The sequence below is a fragment of the Silurus aristotelis genome, assembly GCF_946808225.1.
Source record: "Silurus aristotelis genome assembly, chromosome: 29".
NCBI classification, from domain to species: domain Eukaryota; kingdom Metazoa; phylum Chordata; class Actinopteri; order Siluriformes; family Siluridae; genus Silurus; species Silurus aristotelis.
The window spans coordinates 2437247-2463974 of NC_139602.1; the positions used below are offsets into that span (position 1 = coordinate 2437247).

The following is a 26728-nucleotide window of genomic DNA, read 5'->3' on the forward strand; positions in this document are numbered from 1 at the left end:
AGAAGTAAAGATGGGCAAAGCTTCACCAATCTGTAAAAGACTGTGTCTACAAATTATGGAACGCATGACTTAGAAGTGTCTGGATGCTGAACTGGCCTGACTGCAGTCTAGACCTTTCTCCATTTGAAAACATTCGCTGCATCATGAAACGAAAAACACAACAAAGAACACCCAGAACTGTTGAGCAGCTTGAATTCTGTATCAAACACATATGGGACAACATTCCTCTCACAAAATCTCAGCAAATGGTCTCATCAGTTCCGATATATATGAACAGAAGACGTGATGCTACTCAGTGGTAAACATGGCTCTGTCCCAAACTTTTTGATGAGACCTATTGCAGCAATCAAATACAAAATTACTTAATTTTTTCATAAAAATGGTTTATTGTGAATAGAAGATGGATTTATGAGAGGTGAAAGGTTTGGCTGCAATTGCAATAAAAGGAAGAAGGAGAGAGAGAGAGAGAGAGAGAGAGAGAGAGAGAGAGAGAGAGAGAGAGAGAGAGAGAGAGAGAGAGAGAGAGAGAGAGAGCGAGATAGAGAGAGAGGTGGTTTCTTTAACTCCAATGCCACCACCAGTACCAATGTCGCCATTTTCAACCTCAATCGAACCCAAGAATCCAAATGATTTGGTTTGACATAAGCATGAATGCATTTTCATTGATTTATTTGAATTAGTCAGAAAATATAAGTCAAATGTGGTCTTACAAAGCCGCTATGTGCACTTGCTGTGTTTAACTGTGCTACCTCAAAGCTTCAGGGTTCGATCCTGAGCTACAGTTACTTTGCATGTTCCTCATATGCTCAATTGCCTCAATGAATGCGTCTGTGTGTGGGTGTTGGACCCATCCAGGCTGAATTCTCCCACTTTACGGCTGATGGGGTAGCGATTCATACATAAAGAAGCTTTATATACTCAAATTAAAATATTCATAATATACATTTTAAATGACATATATTACATTTTGTCCCCAGTAACATTATTCCTATACGTTTAACCCTAATCAGCAAGGAAAAACTCCCTGAGATGTCATGAAGAAGTGTTGTTTGAGTCCAGATAAGGAGTTGAGAATGTTGTAATTCCCAACGTCCAACCAGTAACAAAGGTTTTCTAGTCTCGGACAAATTTGCCAAAAACAAATAAAAGGCCATTCCATCCTGCAAATTAACATAAACAAAGGATGAAAATAAGATAATGAAAGAGTCAAAAAAATATTTGTTTTACTTTGTGGTAACAGTTTGAAGAACCACATAATAGATGGAACATCACCTAGGCGTCCTGTAATAGTCCAATCAGACACTTGATGGCGCAGTAAATCCTTTTCACACTTCTTTACACTCCATAAAACTTTTGTGGGGCTAAAAACCACCAGAAAGCCTAAGTGTCCGTAATAGAGCTGCTTTTCTGATCCTTTCTCCAGAGATTACATGGATTCAAACACACCATTTTGCAGCTCCTGAGTTTTGAAAAATTCCTTTTTCAACGGTAGGATGCATTTGAACCTTTTGCTCTCCAAGATAGGAATAATCTCCACTTTGAGTCATTTTTACTGAAACTTTGAGATTTAGGAGTCCAAGTTTAAGTTTAAATGTATTGCGCATTTTGTAATTTGCGCAGGCGCGCGCGCGCAAAAATCCGGATTATGCTTCTATTCCTGTTTTAATTCGGTGTGCAGATTTGCGGTAAAGTTCACGCAGACATTTTTAAGTAAGTTTTACAGCTGAAAACATTGCTGACTTTTTGATTTAGTATCATTATGAACGGTTATGGAAGGTAATAAAGTATTAACAGATGGTTCGCGCGCCCCAGTTGGGACGTGGGCGCGCGCGCGCGCACGTAATGCTTTAACAGGTTACTGCGTAGGTGCGCAGTAGCTTTCATAGGTTTAGTGTGTGTGTGTGTGTGTGTGTGTGTGTGTGTGTGTGTGTGTGTGTGTGTGTGTGTGTGTGTGTGTGTGTGTTCGACTGTAAATAGTAGGAAAACATTTTTGTTTTAATATTTTGTTTTTGTTTAGTAGCCAGTTCATGCGCAAGTGGGCTCTAGAAATCGCCAGATGACGTCACTCTTCACTTTGCATGCTTTAATGAGGTCATAATTCTTGTATGCATCAAAGGAAAACTGGATAGAATATAAGTAGGCAATAAACCATAGCTTGATAGGAAATGAAATTAAACTAGTATTGCATAGATATTAAAAAATTATTATGGAAGAATAGTAATTTCACTTTTGGGGGCGTTGCGTGATAGTAAATTAATCTAAAATAGTATTTTATATTCATTACAAAATATAAAAAAAAATTAGGATAGCATATAAGTAAGCAATAAAAAACTCAGAGGCATTGTTGTATAGTAAAATAATTGAAAATAGAATTGCATAGGTATTAAAAAATTTATTATGGAATATTAGTAGGCAATAAAACACTGGGTAATTCAGTTCAATTTGTGGGAAGAAGGGATCGTAAACGAGTGAGTGATTTGGCATAAAACGTACTCTTTCTTATTTTGGTTTAAGCAAAACTTTTTTTTTCCTGGGGAGAATTACAGTATGGCGATAGTGGCGAATGAACTTTTAAAATCGGAGTGCATTGTGGGAAGTGAATAAATGAAGGGCGTGTAGATGTTCACTCAGAATTCGGACACCACCACAAAATGACAGACTCTCTATATAGTGCACAATGTAGGAGATATGGAATGGTATCAGACATGTTTAACAGACAAGAGACTGAACAGTGGTTTTCTATGTCTATTGCTTTTGCACTTGTCAGAAGACCTCACTTTAGCTAATTAGGGTGTGTAACGAGCAGGTCTTTAATTTAGGAGAAAAGACCGTGATGGATTTAAAGCGCTAACCCACTTCACATGGAGCGATCAGCGTTTAGCGGGCGATGGCTTTTATGTAAGAAATGTTTGGGGTTTTTCGGTTCAAGGAGACATTTGACCACAGTCAAAACAATGCAAATAACACCTGCCGCACGTGTGTGTGTGTGTGTGTGTGTGTGTGTGTGTGTGTGTGTGTGTGTGTGTGTGTCTGACAATGACAATCTGAAGTGTTTCGGTTTCGAGTGTTAGTGATCTCTGTAGGATGAACATCAACCGAAATCGCAATAAAAAACACACAATTACGTTAAGCGAAGGAGAAGGAAATGGAGAAGAATGGCTGAAGGACAGATAAAGAAAAGGAAAAATGTCCCCATTTGCTCGTATAATTACTACAATTTTTCTTGGAAAATTCACTAGATTTGGAGTAGATATCCAGAATATTCCACCAATGTTCAACACTGAACAAATGAGGGTAATTATATATTTAATATGGGTAATTATATATTTAATGAGGGTAATTATATATTTATAAACTCAGAACACACAACGTGGTGAATCTAAGACATATTGGTGTGACATTGACATTCAAGTTAAATCTATTCAAGATTTTACTAAAAGAAAAAAAAAACAGCACTGCTCCTCTGCCTATTCTACGGTTTTCGTTTCTTTGTTTTCAAGGACTCAAACTGGACTTAGCGGCTAAGCTAAATCTAAAATGTACATGATACACAACAATTAGCATTTAAAATGCTAGTACGGAGTCGGAATAAGTTATGCAAGAAATGCTTTACTTTACAACTTGTATCAAAGTCTGATGAATTAACACTAAAAAATGAGCACTTTGGATAATAAAACATTAGCTAGGTCAGTGAAATTAGCTAGCCTGCAGGTTCTGAAGTATTTACAGATGCATATCACTGCTCTATATTTAAACATCTCCTGTTTGAGATATCTCAAATATATATATACATCCCATCGATATCTTAAATATCTCAAATGGTTTTTATTGTTCAACCTGAACACTCTGAAAAAAGTTAACGATAATTCAACATGTGGCAACAAGTCATTGATGAATTCATTACAGTATGTTGTTGGGGACGTTGTGAAGTATTTTTCGATGCTTTATGAAACAAAGCCTTGCTACCACATTACAAAGAACTGCACTTCCTGCTCTTTAATCCACAGGCCTCTAGGCTGTTTATCACTTCCTCTCTGTTTAACACAGATTTCCTCATTGAAATCTGGAACGCTCATTTGCTAACATCGGCTAACATACGTGATAGAAATTAATGTGATGTGAGACACGAGTGATTTTGATCTAATGTATGAAAAGCTAGAAAGAGATGCATGGTTCTCTATTTCTTTGTGTATTGTGTGTGTGTGTGTGTGTGTGTGTGTGTGTGTGTGTGTGTGTGTGTGTGTGTGTGTGTGTGTCCACATCATGAAGTCTGCCAGTTCCAGAGAGAGGCAAACAGTGGATGTAACTCCAGGCTTTAATGTGAGATCAAGTGACATCTCCTGACAGGAAGGGCAGAGGAGTGTGTGTGTGTGTGTGTGTGTGTGTGTGTGTGTGTGTGTGTGTGTGTGTGTGTGTGTGTGTGTGTGTAGAGGTACAAAGACACATGCGGCCAATTCATGATGCTAACCTGACAGGATATTAGTGGTTAAATGGCTAAAATGTTCACTGCTAACCCTATTATTATTAAAACCTGAGCTAAACTGACAGGATTCCTGACAGGATTATTAAATTATTATGATAATGCTGTATTGGATGTAACTTAAAAGTAGGAATTCAGAAGTTTGGATTAAGTTTTAAGCTACAAAGTAGGAAACGAATCCACCCTCCTATGAAAGTGTGTATTTTGTTTGCAAAACGCTAGTTAGCTAATGATAATAGCAAAAGGATCATCACAAAAAGTCTCCACTACAAATACCATTACAAACCGCTCTCTGTGAACCGTTAAACCCATTACCAAATGGTTTCCGCACAACCGTGGTGTGCTTGTGTTTAAGCTTGATGCTTAAAGAGGTTCTATAGGTCCTTAATAGTGTCCAGCAGACACCAGCATGTGATCTAAGGATGTTCTACTGGTGCTTAATGGTATCCACTAGACAGAAATATGCCACCAGGGATTTTAAAACCCTTACAAAACTTATGAGGATTTTTATTGTATGGTTTTTTTTTTTACTTTTCTTTCAACATGACAGGATTTCTCAAAGTTCTCACATGTTTTCCAATTGTCAAATTTTGATGCAACAACCCCCGAATTAAAACAGGGCCAAACTGAACAACATTAACCTCAGGTTGCTTTTAAAATGTAATGTACAATAGCTGCAAAGCAAAACCATACCCACAAAATTGTGGTATGGATATTGTACACTAACGATAAATAGGTATGACTAACCGTGTTTATATTATCTAAAGTATCTGTCCTGACCGCAGCACATCACACTTCTGACTCATAGCAGGATGTAACTTAAACCTCTCGAACACTACATTCTGGTGTAGATCAGTTGCCCTGAAGCACGAAAGCAAACCACAAGATTACACAATGAAGTCTATAAAGATGGAAAAGCCTTCTGTGAAGATTTGCATGGCTTTTGTCGTAGGGTGTAACACAAATCACGGCATTGCAAGGACGTTCCGAATGGCATTTTTGGTGCATTTATTGAAAGCTGAAGATCGGTTTTCTTTTCTGTCTTCACTTTTTATCTAAGACGATCACTGCTTTCTTTTGAGGCTTTTAAGGAAAATTATTTATAGTTACATGCATGTTTCTATTTTGTTTTCTCTGTTGACAGGCACTGTATATATCTGTTTTCTTTTTTTTAATTGTACACTTTATTGCTTAAAATGTGTTAAAATTTTTATTTTATTTTATTTTTTTTTTGCATTGGCGATTGATATTTTTGCTTTTGTGAATGCTGTGAATACTTCTGCTCTGGTTCGACATATTTCAGAAGCGAAATAAGAAAAATTGACTGTTGAGATTTAATATATAATTTAATTTGATTGGTTTGGGAAGGATCAGATTTTTTTTTGTGATTATATTCCACTATAAATTAGATTATATAATTGTATACTGTACGTATATCATTTCAACTATTTACAATACTTGTTCGTCTCTAGTTAGTTTCATTAATATTTGGACAGTGGCACAATATTTTTCTTTGTTTGTTTTAGCCTCCGTACAACAATAGATTTAACTGAATCAGTGATCGATGTGTAGACTTTTAGCTGGAGTTTAAGGGGCTAAACAAAATAATACTGCATTACCTTTTCAGGAACTACACCCCTGTTTTACGTAGGCCCTACTACATATTTACAGGACACGTGTTTCCAAGCTCATAAGTAATCAGACACTGGATTAACAGTTTAATGGGCAGGTGTGGCATTTTTTCCCTTATTGATTTATTTATTATGCCAAATTATAGATATTGGATAGGATATATGTAGTAAAGAAGCTTGGCTTTGAAATAATTTGAATTATTTCTGCTGCTACTGAGATCTAGTAGATTATTGTATGAATACACTCCTAAAACTAAATGAGTGTTAAAGTGCTCCAGCATTGCATAATGTAGACGTTTGCTTGAAAAGGTTCTAGAAGAAATTTAATTTCTGTTACTTTCCAGTTACCTGCAAACTCTAGAGCTCACATGCTTAAACCAAATAACTTTTCATAAAATAATCAGTAATATGCTGAAGCCAGAGAAATGACTTTTTACCTTGGCTGATGGTTTGTACAATTTATTTGTATGATGTCAACAATATGACCAGGGACAGGATTTCTCATTTTAGGAAGAGAACTATTAATCCACTATAACCCAAAGAGTTAATTGTAATGTAGACAGTCAACAATCATAATCTCAATTCACTTGAATCATTCGAATATTCTGGACATTTCTGCACTCCTGGCTAACCTTTCGTAACTGTAAATAGTCATTCATTAAAGAAAATGTTCACTTTTCAGAACAAAATAGGCCCTAGTGTCACTCTTAATCAGGCATGATCTGATAATCTCACATAGAGACTGTACACTTGTATCTGAATCCTCTTTTACACCTGTAAATATTTTTTTCCAGTCAAGTTTTCTTCCTCAGGTAGTTTCGAAAGACGCATCTACAAGCATAGTTCTGTAAATCAGTAGGCCGAACAAGACATTTAGCAGTAAATTGTGCAGCCGCCTCCGCGAAGACGCAGGCGACGTGCCGGACTGGGGGGAATTTTACAACCTTTCATACAGACTACCAGTGCATTCTCAGGAGAGCCTTTCTTAAGGCCCCTAACCTCTGTCTGACCTCCCCTGCCTTTAATGATGATCCACAGACTCTTTCCACCCTGCCCTGGAGCATTAGGACACCTTTAAGGGCAGCTGATGTACAACCGAGGGACAAGTTGTTAAAAGATGGAACATCTGTGAACATTTTAGCATGGTCACGTCATTGTGATTAATGATTTTTTGTTGTTTGTTTTTATTCCCACCACATACTTAGCTATTGAGCAAACTGTAGCGGACGATGTGTGTGTGTGTGTATAGATTGTTTGTGCATATACACACATATATGTGTTTGTGTGTAAGTGTGTAACCCGGGCACCCATGTGAAAATCGGGACATGAGGGGTAGGGGGGTGGTTGACAGACGGCTCATTAATTCATTTGGCTGTAAGGAGCTGCCAGTCAGCCTGTAGATATGCTAATTCTGCGTAGCAGGGAGCGGACCAGAGGAGCCAGCTAACACACACACATACACACACTTACACACCCTTCTCATTACCAGATCACAACCAAGACAGTCTGTTTCTCATTCTCGTCTCATTCAGAGGCATCTCGGGGACCCGTGAACAAGCCAGAATTGGATTTATCGGCCCTACAAAGTTTTCTACAGGTAGGGAAGTACCGTGTCTGTCAGTCTGACCTCTGTGTAATGTAATTTGCGGTGTGTACACTCAGTGGACGAGTGAGGAAAAGACTATTGTCTATGAGTTTTCTTCTGCCACAGGAAAGTACGAGTGTATGAGGGGAAGTCAGCTAGTCAGGGCAAATTAACACTCTAAGAGCAGGTGGTGAGCTGAAAATCCCCTTAAGGATCTGTGACGTTACAGTTAAACGCATTGTTCGATTGCTTTATTCGCAGATTATTTTGACCCCTATGAGAGACACAGGTTGAGAGACAGAAAAACGACATGAAGCAAGGTGAAAGTGTATTTGACTTCGAAATTATTATAATTTTTAAAATAAATTTTTTATTTTTTTATCCTCGGACAGAGAAAACAAGCTTTAGGAAACTACAGGATTTAACAAAATCGAAAGTATTTCCTCACACTTTAGAATTTGTACCGTATGAAAGATACAGTGGCGTTCAAATTTAGATAATACCAAGTGGACAAGTTCATGCGGAAATATAATTTTATTGGACAATACATAGCAATAAATAACATTATATTTGAGCTGTACATAACACATTTCATTAGCTTTATATATTCCTTAAATTGAATATTTAAAGTGAAATAAACATGTATTTTATATCTAATATGTATTTTTCTTCTCAATTATCCCGCATGATATTGAATGAAATAGCCATAGTTTTTAATTCATATACACTATATGGACAACAATGTGTGGTCACCTGACCATAAGAGTTTGTCATCCCATTCCACAGTTATTTCCTGTTTACTGTTGTAACAAGCTCCACTCTTCTGGGAAGATGTTCTACATTTTGTGGAGATGTGTGAGATTTCATTCACCCACAAGGGTGTTAGTAAAGTGATGTAGGTGAGGTGAGGAGGTCTCTGGTGTCATTCCAGTTCATCCCACATGTGTTCAATAGGGTTAGAGCTTTATAGGAGATCTTCCACTCCAATTCATGTGAAGCATATCTTCATAGAGCTGGCTTTGTGAATCATGAAACAGGTTTGGGTCTCCAAGTTCATTGGAACATATTGGGAAAGAAGACTTTGGTTTATATAGTGTATATCTAAAGTAAGCTCTGTAAGATAATGGAAATTGTCGTATTTTATCAGTTCGGTTTTGAGTAGTTTGGGGGCGTAATTTGAAACCTCTGCTCTCAAGAAGTGATGTCACACGGACAGTGAATCAGATCAGCGCTAATTTGTGCTATTTGCGCTTTGATATCCGTCAGGCTCAGGTTTCTGTAATCGAGTCAAATCGACATCTATGCAATAAGCCATTGTGTGTGTGTGTGTGTGTGTGTGTGTGTGTGTGTGTGTGTGTGTGTGTGTGTGTGTGTGTGTGTCCATATGCATATGCTCTATATTTGTCTGGATATACGTTGCCCATGTCTGTGCGTTCAAAGCTCTTCAGTATTCTCCAGAGACTTGATTAGTAGGTTTAAAGTTCAAGGAGCACCAGGTGTTCAATGGGTATCTAATGGTTTCACGATGGGTGCTAATGGATGCAGGAGCAGAAGGTGCTTTACAGTCCCACCGCACTTCCAGCACGACATACATGCTACAGAGACGGATGTGGCAGTTGCAGTGTCTCCGGTTCGCCGGAGGGCGAGAGTTTTTTCAGAGACAGAGCACAACACAAAATATTTTGGATTAGAGGAGCAATGTGCTTCACAAAAGCTAGAGTATTAGTAAAGTCAGGTACTGATGTAGGAGAGGTGAGAAGGTCTGTGGTGATGTTCCAACTCATCCCAAAGATCTACAATATGGTTGAGGTTTGAAGATCTATAGCAGCAGATCTTCCATTCTAACATATATTATATATTATAACATATATATACATTCTAGCATATATTAATGGAACTGGCTTTGTGATGCTGGAGCAGGAATTGGTCTTCTAATCCTCCTAGTGCTTAGAGTCAGGTGTCCCAGTACTTGTCCATATATATATAGTAACAGCTTTGATTGTTTCTAAAACTGGAATCTTTCAAAAACATGGCCACTGAAAACTTTGCTTTATATGTTATTGATAGTTGTTACGATGGACATTCTACAGTATTACACAGAACTTTATATATTTTGACTCACCAAATCAGCAGACCAACATTTGTGTGCTTTTGAGCTGCCTGGAGGTTTTTTTTAATACTTTTAGACAAAAAGCGTGGTTGCCTAGCTGCACCCAAGAGCATGTTCGCTATTGTCCGAAGCTGTGTTCTGTTCAGCGGCGACGAGGGAGGGAAAACGTCTCTTTCTTAAGCCTTATTCATTTTTCTTCTGCTCAGGAAGGGGGGTCTTTTCAGTCTTTTACAACAATGGCCTTTTTTTTTTTTTTTTTTTTTTTTTAAGTCTGATTGAAATAGTTTCTCAGAAGTGATTTTTTAAAAAAAGGGAATTTCTCTTTGAAATTCCGGGGTGGTCTAGACAAGTAAACCGATGGCTCGGGTTTTGTTTATGAGGTTTTATCTGTAATGTCTCAGCTAGTTAAGGTTTTATCGAGATGTTCAGGAATCTGAGAGGCCGAAAGCTCTGGGACAGGCTGAATTTGGGATTTCACCGAGGTCCGAAAGGGCTGAAAATGTTCTTGCGGGCTTCACCCTGTTGCCGAAGATGAAGATCCGGCTCAAAGATCGCCGTTTTGAAACCATTTCGGAGATCCTGTGGGAATCGCAGAAAGCTTGGCACGCTTCGAAAAGAAGACTTCCAGGACACATTCCAGAAGTGGCAGGAATGCTGGGAGCGCTGCATTGTTGTTGTACAACTATTGTGAAGGTGATAGTGTGTAAACATACATAAATAAAACTACTTTTTGATACCACCTCATATTTTCAGTAGCTTTTAAAAGACATCGTCTGGATTACTACTGAGCTATCTCCAGATATTAGGTACGAACTCTTTTCTCCTGCGCTTCACAGAAAGTCCTTAAGGTTTGGACATGTTCTACTTTAAAGAGCGAGAACATCCAAACAACTGTATCCAATTGCATGAAAGCTCCAACACACATCCTTCACCTTGAAGTTCTGACTTTTTTACTCAAGTTAAAGTAAATAAATTGGGCTCTGGCATGTACTTAAGTAAAAAAAAAATTGCCATTGCTACTACCTGTTTTAGTGTCATGCTGGTAACTGGACCTCACATCATATTATTATATTAATACAAATGAATTTCAAATGTCATTACCCAATTAATGTATCCAGACTGAAGATCCACCATATAGAACACAAGCAGAGGAAATCAGGTGATCAGAAATGTTTCTGTTTTCAGTCATGTTTACACCACTGACTCCCTCTGTCTCATCCACGTTAACCCCATAATTCTTGTTGTGAGCTTCTTAAACTAGCCCACATCTGTGGTGTGTGAGAGCCAGGAAATGATACACCAGTGGTAGATTGAAAAAGCCACGCAATGATAAGAAGGTTGATGGGCTGAAAATGGCGCAATGAGAAGAACAAATATTGATCATGTCACCAAATAGAAAAGTAAAGAGTCTGTTTTGAAAGTAGAAATTACAGATATTTGTGTAGAAAATTTAATGAGGGAAAGTAAAAAGTTGTCGGAAAAATGACTAGCGAAGAAAAGTACTGATACCAGAAAAATCTATTTAAGTACAGTAATGAAGTATTTGTAATTCTCTGGATCGGAGATCTCAAGCTGGAGAACTTGGAGGATGTACTTGGAGAATTTGATATCTTTGATGGAAGTGAAAAAAGCCCAAAATAAACCTCAGATCTCACAGCATTTTTGTGCCGAGCCCTTATTCAGACGGACTTACAGAAGTGCTTTGTGATCACTATCAGTTTCGTATCCTTGTGCTTGTTCAGTAGATCAGGGCTTACGAATTCAATCCGTACCACAATCATGAAAAAACACACTAATCACACACTAACGTATCCCCCATTCAATTTTACACCAAGTGCTAATTCAAGTGCTTGATGTTGAAGAAGAAATACTTTTTTAGTTCCTGTTTGAAGATACAGAATGACTTCAGTCTTAGACTACAGATCCATTAAGTGAGCTCACGCGTACTCCGGCCCACCGCACATGAGCGATATTTCCTTTCAGGATTGGGTGTCAGATCACCTGATTGGTTCGTCTTGTCTTCACACTGTGAAAGCATTTGATAAAAACATATATTGTGAAATCCTGCATGCAAGAACGGCCTGTGCTTGGACATGCCATGCACTGAGCAGTGACAGGACTGAAACTGCAATATGCAGTTTGCAAGGAATTCGTTTGGGTGAAGTAATAAACAAATTGAGAAAACCATTCTAAGTGTGAACAGGCGATTCAGTTTCAAAGTGGTTACATTTTATGTGACCTTTTTTCTCCAATCCCAAGCAAACCAACACTATTAAACAAAGAACTATTGGGAAACCTGACTTTTAAAGCCATATGGGGTTCTTCCCTAAACTCATACCTCAAAGCCAGAGGCGATCAATTGTATAGGCCGTCTTTGAATGCAGAAATATTACATTTTCCATTCAGTTGAAGGAGACCCAAACCTCTTCCAGCATGACAATACCCCTCTGCACAAGCCAGAGATGTGGTTTCCATGGGCTGGAAAGGAAGATCTCCTGTTTTATTACCATTTGGATGAATTAAAAGAACACCCCAGGCCTCCTCACCTCAGCTACATCTGTACCTGACGAGCACAAATCTCCACAAAATCTAGTGGACACCTCTTACCAGAAGAGTGAAGGTTATTATTACAGCAAATGGAGAGTAAATATGGAATGGGACGTTTAAAAAGCACATACCAATCCAAGTGTCCACAAAAAAAATAAACTCCAGGCAGCTCAAAAGCACACAAATATTAGCCTGCTGACTTATTGAGTCGAAATATAGCAATTGTTCTGTGTAATAATAAAGAATTTCTATAGAAACAACTATCAATAACATTTAAAGCAAAATCAATTAATTTATTAACCATTAATCGGCATGATAGTTGATTGCTAGAACTATCGGCTATCTTCAAAAATCCGTACCGATAGTTTTTCCGGCTTCCAACTTGTTGTCTTTACAAGAGCGGCCTCTAGAGGCAAATCACTGATGCTATGTGCTATTTGTTTTTACATGTGAGAATGTGCGCTATATTATAATGATATTTGTTAATTATATAATTATGTTTATTAATTAATATGTTCCTATTTCTTTAATTTAGTAATTAAATTTCATGATTCAGTATCAGTATCAGTGTTTGTAATAATACTCTACTTTAGTACTATTTTACATGGTGTTTTATTTATTTATTTATTTTGAATCCAGTATCCATTAAAAAATTCGATTGATTAATTGGTTAGCGTTAAGTACAAGCGAACCTAGTACTGGTGAAATCCACTCCAATCGGTTCGACTTCTAGATGGTTTAGCATAGAAAACAACAAAAATGCTAAACTCTATGAAAAATACATATCTGAACAACGTGGCCTCTGGAGTTTAAAGGCGAAACCATGTTAAAAACTGGCAGAATGATGTTTGGAATGGTCAGTTTGGTTTCAAGTTTCTCTCTCACTCTTGACAGCTTGTAGCTAAAATTATGTCAAGAATTCACATCCGAGATACACGTTCAGGTTTCCTCAGAGCAAGCAATAGCAGTCCACTTATGCGCAAAGATTACGGAGGAATGCGAAAGCTCTAAACACGTCCCTCGTAAAAGATGATTTACATCCACATGTTGACGGAAAGAGCGACGAAATCAGATCAATAGGTGAGCGAACACTTGTAGCACTGGCGCCTCCTCTTGGCATGGGAAGCTTTAATACCTTACGAGTGAAGGCTTTGCAATGTTAATGTTAATGGCAGCATATTAAGGCCTAAAGTATATGCTGTAATTACAACTCTTTCCATGCTGCCTGAGACTCTGCAAACAGCAAATTATGGGATTAAGTGCACCAGGGGTTTAGGAGGTGGGTTTTTGGGCAGAATTCCACATGAAAGAAGACATAGGGGTAGTTACAGATGTTTATGTAAGAGTGTGTGCGTGTTTTTGTGTTTTACATTTAATATTTCATTTTCTATAATCAAGAATTTCTCGAGCTTCAAGAATTTCTCTTAAAAGGAGAAACAATTCCACATATCGAGGGAGTGAATGAATGAAGGATGGAAGGAATGAAGACATTGTTAAAGTTTGCTGAAATAATTAGAACTGTTAAGTCTTTAGAACATTTAATATTAAATGTAAAACACACACACACACACACACACACACACACACACACACACACACACACTTACATAATAATGGGGTCTAACAATTGTAAACTATTTAGTGAAAATTTTCCAATATATTTATTTTTAGTTCAATTTAATTTAAGGCAATTTAATTGGTTACTAAATTGAATCAATAAAATAAAAAGTGTATTGCATTCATTTAATTTATTCTATTTTATTTTTTATTAAATATTATAAAATATTATTTAACATTATTTAACCAAGTAGGCACTTTATAAATACAATTGTACAAATGTAAACTGTTTTTTTATGTTGTTTTTTTTTTTTGTTTTTTTACCGGACCGAAATTGGACCGAACCGTGACTCAAAAAACTTATAAAATCGTGAAGTTTGTGTTCCATAACACCCCTATGAGAAACCCATTAAAAGCTGTCACTAGATTTTTGTAGATAAAACTTGATTAAAAAAAGCTTGATGTTGCTTCATCTTCAGTTTGCCCCTGAATGTGAAGTTTTTTCCCTCCATTTTCCATTGACTTTTCCTATATTTGTGTGACAGTGTTGAGAGATGAATGGAGGTGGGTGCTGTGTAGAAACAGCTCCAGTCATAATAAATCTCTTTTACCCTGATTGTAGTATAGTGTGCCTTCAAGCTGCTGTCTCCAGCTATTGTGTGTTTCAACAGGTCATGTGTATGCGGTGTAATTGCATGATTAAGATATGGACTATATGGACAAAAGTATTGGGACATTTTCAACCATATGTGGTCCTTTTACAAACTGTTACCACAACAAAGGAGGCACACAATTGTGCTAGTATTACATTTTTAATTCATTTGAACAAGGAAACCCAAACCTGTTCTAGCATGACAATGCACCTGTACACAAAGCCAGGACCATAAAGATATTTGGTTTGGAGAGGAACATCTGGAGTGTCTTCCTGTTTTCCTTTTCTTTTCACACATTTGTGCCCCGTGTGCTTCCTGTTCATCTGTAGGCCCCGTTCGAGGACATGCCACTTTCATTGCTCTAACGTCTGCAGCGCCTCTCTGCTCTGTCTGAACTTTTTGAAGATGAGCTAGATTGCACACGGATTGCTCACCTCTGCTTCATGAGCCAGCAGGATGCGGCATCGGTGCGTGCACTCTCCGAGCGTCTCCTGGTAGCGTCGCACAAGGGCCAAGCCGAAAATGTGGTGCAGCTGATCAACAAGGGCGCCAAGGTTGCCGTCACCAAGGTGAGTCAAATAGTCCTGCTCTGGTATGCTTCCACAAAAAGGAGTGGGCTCAGTGGGGTTGGTGTTCTGAAAGATTGTTGAGTATAATAGGGTCTGCTAGAGCATGGATAAACCTGTTGGATGTTGCTACAACTAAATTCTGGCTGAAGAATCCAGAAGCCTATTGTGCTCATGGAATAAATATTACAAGTTGTTATCAGAAGTTGAGAAGACCATGAGATCATTAGAGGAATGAAAAATTCTGGGCTTTTCTCTGGGTCTTGGATATATGTCGTCTCCTGCGAGGAAAAGGGAGGTGGAATTTGTGAGTGTGAATACACTAAAACCACTGTTAGATGAGAAGGAAACAAAAATTGGGTCGAAGCTTTCACAACTGACTAAAGGCAGGAAGCAGAACCCGGATCAGAGCCATAACCTTAAACAGCTTTCGTCTCAATGTGATATGAAGAACGAGGCATAAAGGAAAGCAGTTTTTCTATTCAGCACCAGGCATTCCACCTAAACATATTGTATACCTCATATATACCTCCAAGCGAGGGTCATAATCGGGCGGGGAATCATATTCCATCGTATTGAATCTGGTAGACAAAATGCACACTTGCCTTTTTTCCTTGTTTCTCTCAGCAAGTTAGTTATTTATCAAACAAATGAGATTCATTAAAAGATTTTTGGGAATTGTCTTTTAAAATGACTCAAAAGATATGTGAAAAGATGAGAGGAACAGCTAAGACTCAGTTAAAGGTGTGTATGAGTGTGTGGCTGCAGGGCGAATACAGGACTGACTGAGATAATGTTCAGTGTCCCAGTGTTAGGGTCACGCCAGGTCACGTCGCCGTAGCTACGGTGTCTTTGTCCTTGGAACCCGCCAGGGGCCTACAGCTGAAATACGACAGGTGAAAATGGCAGCCCTCCAAAGCCAGGTCAAGGAAAACTAAAACCCGGGAGACCGAACTGCTCTCGCCACACCTCGAAACCCCACACAGTATGATCGCTAACATGAAAAATAAAACAGATTTTCTATTGTAGTAAAAACTCAGAATCTGTATATTTCCTACTATCATCAGATTGAAGCTGTACAAAAAGATAAAATTAATTTATGTTCAAATCATTGACTGATTTTTAGCTACTGATTAGTAAATAAGTTTACCTTTCAACCAAGAAACTAACACTGAGTGTAACTTACTATAGTTTTATTTATTATAACTCTTTTGAATAGAATAATAACGCTAACAACAATGCTAATCAGCTACATGCTTGTAGCTAGCTGTCTGTTCTGTATATAGCAGCACATGGTGGGGGGGTCATTTTATGACAAAAACGTTTCGTGTAACGAGTATAAAGAAGAGATTTTTCCTCAGAATTGTACATTATATGGACAAAAGTAAGATTGCCAGTATGATTGTTGCTTTTTGAACATCCCAGTCCACATCTAGTCTCCGTTTTGCTGTTCTAAGGCCCTCCACTCTTCTTGATTTTGTGTAGATTAGTGATTTTGGGAATTTTGTGAGGATTTTATTAACTGTATTAAATTTCTGCATGATTGTTCTCATTATTTTACAACGTTTCCTCCACAATTCATTGCTAATTGCTCCTTATCTGCTAGTCGAACCTTCCAAATTGGCGTAAAGCCACTATTTTGTCTGGAAATCTAGTAAGAAGATTTTAAACACGTTTGATAAACTGGCGTTTTTGTCTTAACTGATTTGGTGTGTTTGTGCAGTATGGCCGGACTCCACTACATTTGGCCGCCTATAAAAACCACATCGAGGTGGTGAAGATCCTGTTGAGAGCTGGCTGCGATCTGGACATTCAGGATGATGTGAGTACAAAAACCTTTTTCGTGTGACAGATTAGCTTCTGGCTACCTTTTATATCACTCGTACCACATAGATAGAACATAAAACAGGCCGATGAGGTAAAACTTTTGGTTAATGCATTTTACTTTAATTATAATTAAAAATAATAATTGTCTATGATTCATAAAACTAGATTGCGCCCCTAGTGTCTGGCTTGAGTACTGCTTGTTTTTGCTATATTCAAAGAGCTGGTTTTGCATTTGTTGCTTTGCATGGTCCTTAGCAAATGGGGCTACTTGCGATCCTCTTCACTGATTTGTACGTGTTATTTTGGTGAAAGCTCGATTCTAAGAGCTACGTGCCGAATTAACGCGCGGGCAATTATTGGATCGTGCAAAACGATTGCCCTTGATTCTTAGCTACTGTCAGAAAGCTTGAACCCCGAACTACCGGGCAGAGTGTTTAAAGAACTGAAGCTCTGGCTCAAGCGTATCGTTTTCATTCTGGCCACGAGTTTCGTATTGCCGTGGAGCTTTGAAAACACGCCCTGGCATTCGTTCAGTCGCTCACACTCCGGGCTGGATGAAGGGAGTATCCTGAGCTCGGTAGAAATCTTTTTCCCCGCCATATCCCACACTGCGCTTGTTTTGCCTATTGTTTTTAACATTATGTATTTGATCAATTTCACTGTTGACCAGGGTGATCAGACAGCGTTACACAGAGCAGCTGTGGTGGGAAACAGTGATGTCATCACCGCGCTCATTCAGGAAGGGTGTGCACTGGATAGGCAAGACAAGGTGAACAACACTGCACATACTTTTCACTTTTCAATCGCATAGAAAAGCTGTAAAGTAAATTCAGCATTCCATGCAGGCATCTGGTTACCTTCTAATAGCACGACCATGGACGACAATTACACACACACACACTCACGCTCGATTCATTTGAAAGAAAACTCTACACATCCACTACACATCTAGAAACCTAGACTTGAATGCGATGTATACCTTTTTTTTTCGGACCTGAGACACATCACACCGTTTTTTTTCCCCGAACAGGACGGAAACACGGCACTGCACGAGGTTGCGTGGCACGGCTTTAGTCAGTCTGTCAAACTGCTGGTTAAAGCCGGGGCCAACATTCATGCGAAAAACAAGGTACTTTTATTTTCATCCGAAAGAACAATATATAAACATACGACTAAATAGACTCCTGAGCTTAAGATTTGAGCATCTTATCCCACATTTAGTCCCCATTTTCTCTTGTAATAAGCTCCACTCTTCTGGGAAGAGGTTCCACTAGAATTTGTGGAGATTTCTGAGATTTTATGCGTCTACAAGCGTCTTAGGAAAGGCAAGGAGACCTGGGGGTGATGTTCTGGGAAAAGCATATCTTCATGGAGCTGGCTTTTCATAGGGGCATTGTGATGCTGAACTTCAGCTTATATAAGGAGGAACCACATAAGACTGATATAAGGACAAGTTGTGTCTACTGTAATTTCCTGTACATTACTTTACTAACATCTGTCTTTAAATGAGGGCAAATCTCCAGAAAATCTAGTGGAATATCTTCCCAGAAGAGTGGAGGTTATTTTAACTGCAAATGGAGACTCGATGTGGACGTTTCAAAAATCCACAAACGCTTGTCTATATAGTGTATCATGGATCTAAATATTGGAGATCTAATGAAGATTATGAAGAACACGTTTTCTGTTGTAATATTGTTTATATTGATGGTATAGAGATTTTGAAGACCTCTCTCTCTTTCTGATTTCCAGGCAGGGAACACGGCACTACACTTGGCATGTCAGAACACTCATACCCAGAGCACTAAAGTTCTACTACTAGGAGGAGCTCGTCCCGACAGCAAAAACCATGTGAGCGCCTCTCATTGTACACCTTTCTCTTTTTCGCTGCCCTGAGAAACAGAAAGACACATGCTCTAACAAACGTATTTCAATTTGGTGTCAAATGAAACATAATGCACCAGTCAGTACTGGGTAAAAGGTATAAAGTGGAACTTGTGTGTGTGTGTGTGTGTGTGTGTGTGTGTGTGTGTGTGTGTGTGTGTGTGTGTGTGGGCGGGTGTTTGTTTTCCTCAGGTAGGCGACACGTGCCTGCATGTCTCCGCCCGCTACAACCATGTGGGTGTTATGCGCATTCTTCTGGGCGCTTTCTGTTCGGTTTCTGAGAGGAATCAGGTATGTTTTTTACTTGATCTTAAGAAAAAGTGACAGGGAAAGCTTTTCGAAGGCTGTGGCTAAAATGAAAAAGGAGATAAGAACTCAATAGGTACACTTTTAACATTTTATAGATGTCCGGGATAATCTGGGAAATATTTCATTCGAAAATGAAATATTTTTCTCTCTTCGTTTTGGTCTTCCGTCCACAATGAGGCGCTGTTTTCACTCAATGAAAACTCTCCAAAGGGAGATTAATTTGACAACGGCGACACGCGACAGTGATTTTCCTTGATGCCGTTTCAATGTTTCAAAGAGCCAAAAATGAAATAAACAGCAGGTGGAAATTATGAGGATCGAAGCATCTTGCGTTTTTGCTCAGTACAGGGCTGTAAAAATTTTCACTCGTTTCAGCGCAGAGGAGAAAATTTTTGTAAAACGATTTATTTATTTATTAATTTTTTTAAAAGGAAAGCGTTGTTTTTAAATGTCGGATTATGAAACGGATCACACGTCATCGACAAACACGCAGCCAAAAATTTTAATATAAGAGCTAACAAGACTCAGGTGGAACCAATAGAAGCTAACGAGGGACTTGGGAACACTTTGGCGACATCTGGTGGCCAAAAATAAAATACAAATATTCTGATTCCCCCCAGATTCTGACAAGGTGAGTATATTAAGTGTGACAAGGTGACAGGGTGGTGTGATGTGTCCTGACTTTCCCTGAACTACCCAGAGCCCATGAAGTGCATGAATCTTGTGTAAAACACAAAACATATAAGCAGCATTACTTCTGGTCGTTACAGAATGCGGACTCCTTTTATAAAAACGAAATGTGTGTTTTTTTTCTGGTGGAGAAGGCAGGAGATACGGCTCTGCACGTGGCGGCCATGCTAAATCACAAGAAGACGGCACGTGCGCTGCTCGAAGCCGGAGCCGATACCAACGTCCAGAACAACGTGAGTTCTCTTCCAACACACACACACACGTCTTATTCCTTGTATGGTGTTTCGTTATTTTAAATTGTCCATCGTTTTGCGTTTTTATAGTATCTAAAGTGTCTTTAAGTGTCATGTAAGGCACCCATAAATAAATCAGATTTGTATTTATTTATTTATTTATTATTTGTATTATTATTATTGAACATTTATGTACCCTAACTGGTTTAAATAGCACCACTTGTGCTGTGTTTACATACATGGGCAGTAGCTTTGTAGTTAAGGCATTGAACTTTGGATCCGAAGGTCGTGAGTACAAATCCCAGCCACACCAAGTTGCCACTCCTGGGCCCCTGAGCAAAGGCCCTTATAGCTGCTCATTTGTACGAGTCGCTCTGGATAAGGGATCCGCCAAATGGTGTAAATGTGCTCATGAAAAAGGACTCGTTGATGCTCAGGTGAAGGTCTGATCATCCGTTTTGGTCCTGGTGTGTGATTTCGATTCCCTTTTCGAACTTTATTTGATAAATAACTCGATGCGGCGCACGGCATGAAATAATTTAGCAGGAATTATACAGGAAATATGCAGGAAGCCAAAAAACACCTGCTTGCTGCAGAGCCAAGGGAGACAAGTACAGGCTTATCAATCATTCCTCTGTATATCTGTGTGTGTGTGTGTGTGTGTGTGTTATTATGTAATACAGTCAGGACACACTCCACTGGACCAGGCCAGAGAGAGCAACAACCCTGAAGTAGCACTACTGCTCACTAAAGCACCACAGGTGACCAAACCACACACACATACACACACACACACACACACACAAAAACACACACACTCGCACAATCAGCTTTATTTCCGCCAGATATTTTTCCTGGCCATCCATCTGCCAGGATCATTAATTTCTTATTTAAATAATATTTGCAATACTTTTGCAGACGCATCAGTTCCTGCTCTTATCAGGCGAACCTGTTCATCACAACAGGCCAAAGATCACAGTGCAGACAGGAAACTGAAAGTTCATACAAGTACAGACAGAGATGGAAGGCAGCGTGTGCCAAAAAACACACTCACACACACACACAAATTAAAATCTGTCTACTGAAAATTGTAAGAATCGGTCTGGTCGCTGCGGTCACATCCAGTCAAAGTGGCAGCAATTAGCGTCTCATCTCACGTCGTCCTCGAACGCATTCTTTTCGGAAAGCTCAGACTCGACGTGACATCACCGCGTAATCGAGCACGACCCTCGTAAAAGATTACTCATGCTGGAAATTCAATGACACTTTCACACACTCTTTTTACACCTAGGGGCACACTTTTTGTTGGTATTACTCATGTGTGTGTGTGTGTGTGTTTACATTCAGAGCTTCACCCGGGGCAGAAGCGTACGAAAAAGGAGGGACAAGTTGAAAGCTGAAGGACGAGCCCAGTCGGTTCCACGTGAAGAGATGCTGCGGAATAAGGTATGAAGAAGAGGCCGTGTGTACGTACACTGTCAGGGTTACATTTTCCACAATCTCACGTCACATGACTTCCCTAATTGCCCTTGTGTCACCTTTAATTACAGACGTTCTGTTCTATAATTATTATGGATTCATTAGTAAATTTGGGGTATAGATCATACACATATACGTGCAAAACTTTGTGGACACCTGACTTTTTTTTTATTTACTTTTTAATACCCTCCATAATATCATTCTTCTGGGAAGATGTTCCACTAGATAATAAAGTCAGGTACTAATTGACGTTCGTGAGATAAGAAGCCCCGGGGTCTCGTTTCCAATCCCAAAGGTGTTGAACCGGTTTTGAGTGCTGTAGCAGGCCTTTGTGCACAGGGGCATTGTCATGCTGGAACAAGTTTGGGGTCCAAAGACGTCCAATACAAATGTGTGCCTACAACAATGTGGTAACAATTTGAGGAAGAAGCACATATGGGTGGAAACGCCAATACTTTTGGCCATATAACATATAATCGCAAGGACAGTTCAAGGTTTGTATAATCGCTTAACGAGCAATGACTTTCCAGGGAAGCGTGTCTGCGGCGGAAGAAACTCCCAGCAGCGAGCTCTCTGCGCAGAAACACAGGGACTGTAGGAACGGGTCGCCCCGTGGCGCTCGGCAAAGGAAAAGCTGTGAGCGTAGTCGCAGCCGAGTCAAAGAACAGGTACACATTACTTTGTTTTATTATTACATTAGTATTATACAGGGGATGTGGTATTGGTTAGATTTCCAATTTGAAGGTGGTAAGTTCAAATCCAAGCGCTATTGGGCCCTTGAGAAAGGCCCTTAACCCTCAGCTGTATAAAAGATAATTGTAGCTGCCAAATTGCTATAAATGGTGAAATTGCACCCTTGTTTTTTTTTTGGTGTTCATTTCTAAAAAGCTTTGTTTGTAAATTGAATTCTCACAGCATTTCTGTTAGCTTAAACTACAATAGTCTGGGCATCTGACCTCTGACCCTTCTGGCACCTGCGTCACTGAGATTCTGAACGTGAACCGAAGCTCTTTAGCCGTACGTCTCGCCGCTACATAAAGTCGAAATTACGAGAATAAAGTCGAAATATTTTGAGGAAAAAAAGTCGCAGCGGTACGAAATAAAAATGGCAGAACTGCGAGAAAATGTAAACGTATGCACAAAACTTTAAGCCAGAATTTAGCAATAAGGAAATGGATTTCGTTTTCTCAAGAAACAATGACGACGACGATCAAAGATATCGACTCAAAATATTACGATTTCAATCTCGTTGTCTTCGATTTTTTTTTTAACATTTTTTGTAAGTAAAGTGTTTTTTTGTAGGAAAGTATTTTATCATCGAAAATGAAACTAGTGGCCAAAATCTGTCATTTGGGTAGTAATTGTACAAGAGTGTGTGTGTGTGTGTGTGTGTGTGAGATTACAGCCTTCACTATCAGACCCTCTACTTAGCAAAGCAAACAAATGTAAAGAGCAGAGAACGAGGAGTAAAACGAGAACGTCCCCTCCCCGAGCTGTTCCTCCTCCTCACAACTACAAGGCGTATCAGCTGTACACACTGTACAGGGACAAAGACGGCAAGGTCATGCAGGTAAAAAAAAAAGCAAATCACGTGTTTAATATAAAAGTTTTCACTCAGCAACTTTAAACAAAATTGACAAAAAATGCAGTCGTTTTTCTCTTCCAACCAGACGGAAGGAATCTCCTACATCAATATGATTTTCTGAACTACGCATCCACTCATGCTGAATGTAAAGTGTTGTCTGGAGTCATTACGTTAAAATCTGATGTAAAGTCCGACTTGCTGTTGGTCCCCAGGCTCCTCTGAACGGCTGCAGGTGTGAGCCGCTCATCAACAAGCTGGAGAACCAGTTGGAGGCCACTAAAGAGGAGATGAAGTCTGAGATCCACACGGTTCAGGAGCTTATGAACGACAAGCTGGGACAGCTGGACCGCAAGAACAAACACCAGGTACAGATGGTATTTTGGTACCTCACTGTTTTGGTTTAATCGCCAAAATCAAAAGTTATAGCAAACTGTTTTTTGAGTTTTATGTTGAAATGTACGGGGTAAAAATATTCTTAATTATAAAATGAAGTACAAAAACGGATGCCTAAAATACCGTACAGCGTTTCATACGTTTGAATGAAAAGAACGGATTTTTGGGTTGGCACGTAGCTACCGCGATAAACGGGGGACGACTGTGTTCTGAACGCAAACCTGTCTAACACTGAGGAAATTCCCTGTGGTTGTCGCCGGTCTCAGATCAGAGCTCTGGATAAGATGACGTTAGAGAGAGTGTCGGCTGAAAAGATGGAGTGTTTGCGCCGCATCGACGAGAAGACAAAACAGGAGCGCCTGGAGGGAGAAAAGAGACAGGTAATGTTCACGTTACATAGGACAGAGCACTAAGCAGTACTGATCCGTGAATAGGGCTGAGGTAGAGTTCTGCACTCCAGGATTTCAGCTCCAGGTCTTTTTTTCAGAGCAGACGATCCTCAGTGTTTGCTTTTACCAAAAGCAATATTTCCTTGGCTTTCCTTCTGTCCCATATTTACTTTATGATATATGAATTTAATATATACGATAGATAGATCTTGTGTTTCCGCCCTGTTTGTAATGTTTTCAGAGCGAAATCATTTAAGTATTTGGTCATATTGCTCTTTTTGAAGAAAACTTTGGAGATACATCATTTGGGGATGTTTGAAATTTCTCTCACCCACACAGGCCTCGATAGTGAGTGAACTGAAGAACTGGTGCATGTCTAAGCTCCAAAGCATGGAGGCACGCCTGACAGCAGATGCACGCTGCGCCCCCCTGCGCCGCTCCTCGTCGTTAGACGGGTGTGTAACGTTGCGGGCTGACGCTGGGGGTCCGTCTGCCAGAAGCGCCCACTGTCTGGTACCCGGCGGCCCAGCTGAACCCGAGGAGGGTCAAGAAGTTGAGAGAGAAGATGTGGAGAAGGACGTGGTGGATAATCACTACTTAGTGGTTCAGATGGACAGCTCTTCAGGCAGGTTTCGGGTTTCCTTTTAATAACTGTCTTGGATCTTCTATTGCTATTGAAAGACTTTCCTAACCTAGATTTTTATAGTTTCTATAGTGTTTTTGCCGCCATATTTAATATCTTGTAGGGGTTTGTGTCTTAAAATACTTCATACGTATGCGGGATGCGCACTTCCTAGAGGTCATTGTTTTGACATACCGAGCATTGCGGCTTCTCTTGCAAATATAGACTATGCTTTATTTAACCATTTTATGATCCGGTATAGTATATTCTATTTTTGTTATGCTTTAGTATCACAACAAGGAAGCTGTAAATATTGAAGCTTAAGCTATAATACCATATAAATACCATATGGATACTGATATTTCATGTACATCTGAATCTAAAGCAGAAGCTTAATTGTCTGCCTTCTTTTCTAAGACGGAAAACAGAACATCCAAGAGACATCCTGCCCCGTGGACAAATCAGCCCCATCATCTCCTCTTGTAGTTCGACCAAAAAAACGCACTCAGCTCTCTGCTGACCCCCCCAGGCCAGACAGGGAATTACAAAAGGCGTCGATCCAGGCCTCAGGTCGATCCAGCAGTCTCTCTCCAGCCACAGAGCGCCGAAGCGGTGGTCAAAAACAGGACCGGGGTCTCAAGCAAAGCAAACGCAGTCCCCCTAAAAAGCATTCTGAAGGGAGGAACAAAAACCGAGAGCAGCGGGACGACGTGCGCGCTCTGGAGGTGACGCAGTGCTTCTTCGAGGCGGTGTCAACGCAGATGGAGCGCTGGTACGAGCGCAAGATCCAGGATGTGAGCTGGCAGGCAGAGCAGCAAGCACGGGCCGATCGCGCCACTTTACTAGAAAGGATCAGCTGCCTGGAAGACGAACTGAGGCTCCTCAGAACCAGCAGACAGGAGGACAGCTAGCATAAAAAAGGAGTAGCTTGATTTGTGTGAAGAAGGCATTTTGAGGGATGTGGATGCCTCCACCACCTTTCTTCATAATAGGGTTTTCACACACCCACCCTCCTGAACTTTGACACATTCTGTTCCAAGCACTGAAGATCAAAGTAAATGGTATGAAACCTTAAATTCAGGTCCATTGGTCTGACCAGAATGAAAAGTTTTTGGGCTACAAATAGCACCAATCACCATCACCCAGTGAAGCATGGTGGTGGAAGCATACTGTAATAATCCATGGCCTCTTGGTTGTTTTGCATTTTGGATGTTGATAACGTACACTAAACGGACAAAGGTTTGTGGATACCTGACTAAGATTATTTTAAACATCCAAAATCCACATGCTCTTATAATAAGCTCCACTCTTCTGGGAAGATGTTCCTTAAGATTTTTTTTAAGGCCTGTGGTGAAATCACCATTCTTTTCATTGCAAAGATGTTCAATATCGCACATCTGTCCCGATTCTTTTGTCCATATGGTGTATTTAATTAGATTTCCTCACGTTGATAAAAGTACTGTTTACATCTAAAAAAAGGCAAACACTAGCTGTCAATCGAACGTATAAAAGTTTGTCCTGCGTGTTTAGAAGCTAATAAGTTGTATAAGCTATTTAGAATTTATCATTTCTTTCAAAGTAAATGTGTGTTCTTATAGATTTACACTACACACTGCTGCCTGTGTCTCATACTGTTCATCATTGCCAGTTTTTGGTGCCAGTATGGAGTTAAAATGATCAATTCTCCTGTTTAACCCTGTATAACTTTGTCAGAAATGTTTCTTCTATGCAGGCAGAGAAGACAAATACGTTTACTCCAAACAATAAACTGGCTTTGAATGTCTTGTTTTCCACACGGAGCCACTGAGGACATTCTGATTTCTACTGTTTTTTATACATATTTATCAATTTTTTTTTTTTCTTTTTACACACAATATCTGTCTCTTTTTGTCTGCATTCCCATTTAAGCTGCTGATACGTACACTAATACAGACATATTTGTGGACACCCGTTTGTGTGCCAAGTCGATGGAGACCCAATGGATCAGGATTTCACCTACTGAAAAAAGACTGAAGGAAGAAAACACAAAAGAAAAACCCAACATCTGCTTAAAACAACCCCAATTCCGAAAACGTTTGGACACCTTGTATAATGTAAATGAAAACAGAATGCAATGATTTATCCATATACTATTCACAATAAAACAACATATCAAATGTTTAAAATTGAAAATATACACCATTTAACGTAT

At 39.4% G+C, this 26728-nt stretch overlaps 1 protein-coding gene across 2 annotated transcripts; it reads left to right on the top strand.

Annotated features, from left to right (window-relative positions):
• The first annotated feature begins 1370 nt into the window (after nucleotides 1–1370).
• On the top strand, nucleotides 1371–26332 carry ankrd6b (ankyrin repeat domain 6b). Of its 2 annotated transcripts, none has more exons than XM_083535053.1 (16): nucleotides 1371–1488; nucleotides 14893–15132; nucleotides 16853–16951; nucleotides 17627–17725; nucleotides 17987–18085; nucleotides 18706–18804; nucleotides 19030–19128; nucleotides 19971–20069; nucleotides 20753–20830; nucleotides 21417–21515; nucleotides 22079–22216; nucleotides 22954–23118; nucleotides 23346–23498; nucleotides 23793–23906; nucleotides 24255–24540; nucleotides 24955–26332. In XM_083535053.1, the coding sequence occupies exons 2-16, from the start codon at nucleotides 15007–15009 to the stop codon at nucleotides 25446–25448; spliced, it is 2247 nt and encodes a 748-aa protein (XP_083391179.1). In that variant the 5' UTR covers nucleotides 1371–1488; nucleotides 14893–15006; the 3' UTR covers nucleotides 25449–26332. The 2 variants fall into 2 exon arrangements, with proteins under 2 accessions (XP_083391179.1, XP_083391178.1); XM_083535052.1 differs by lacking the exon at nucleotides 1371–1488 and adding an exon at nucleotides 7524–7708.
• The last annotated feature ends 396 nt before the right edge of the window (nucleotides 26333–26728 follow it).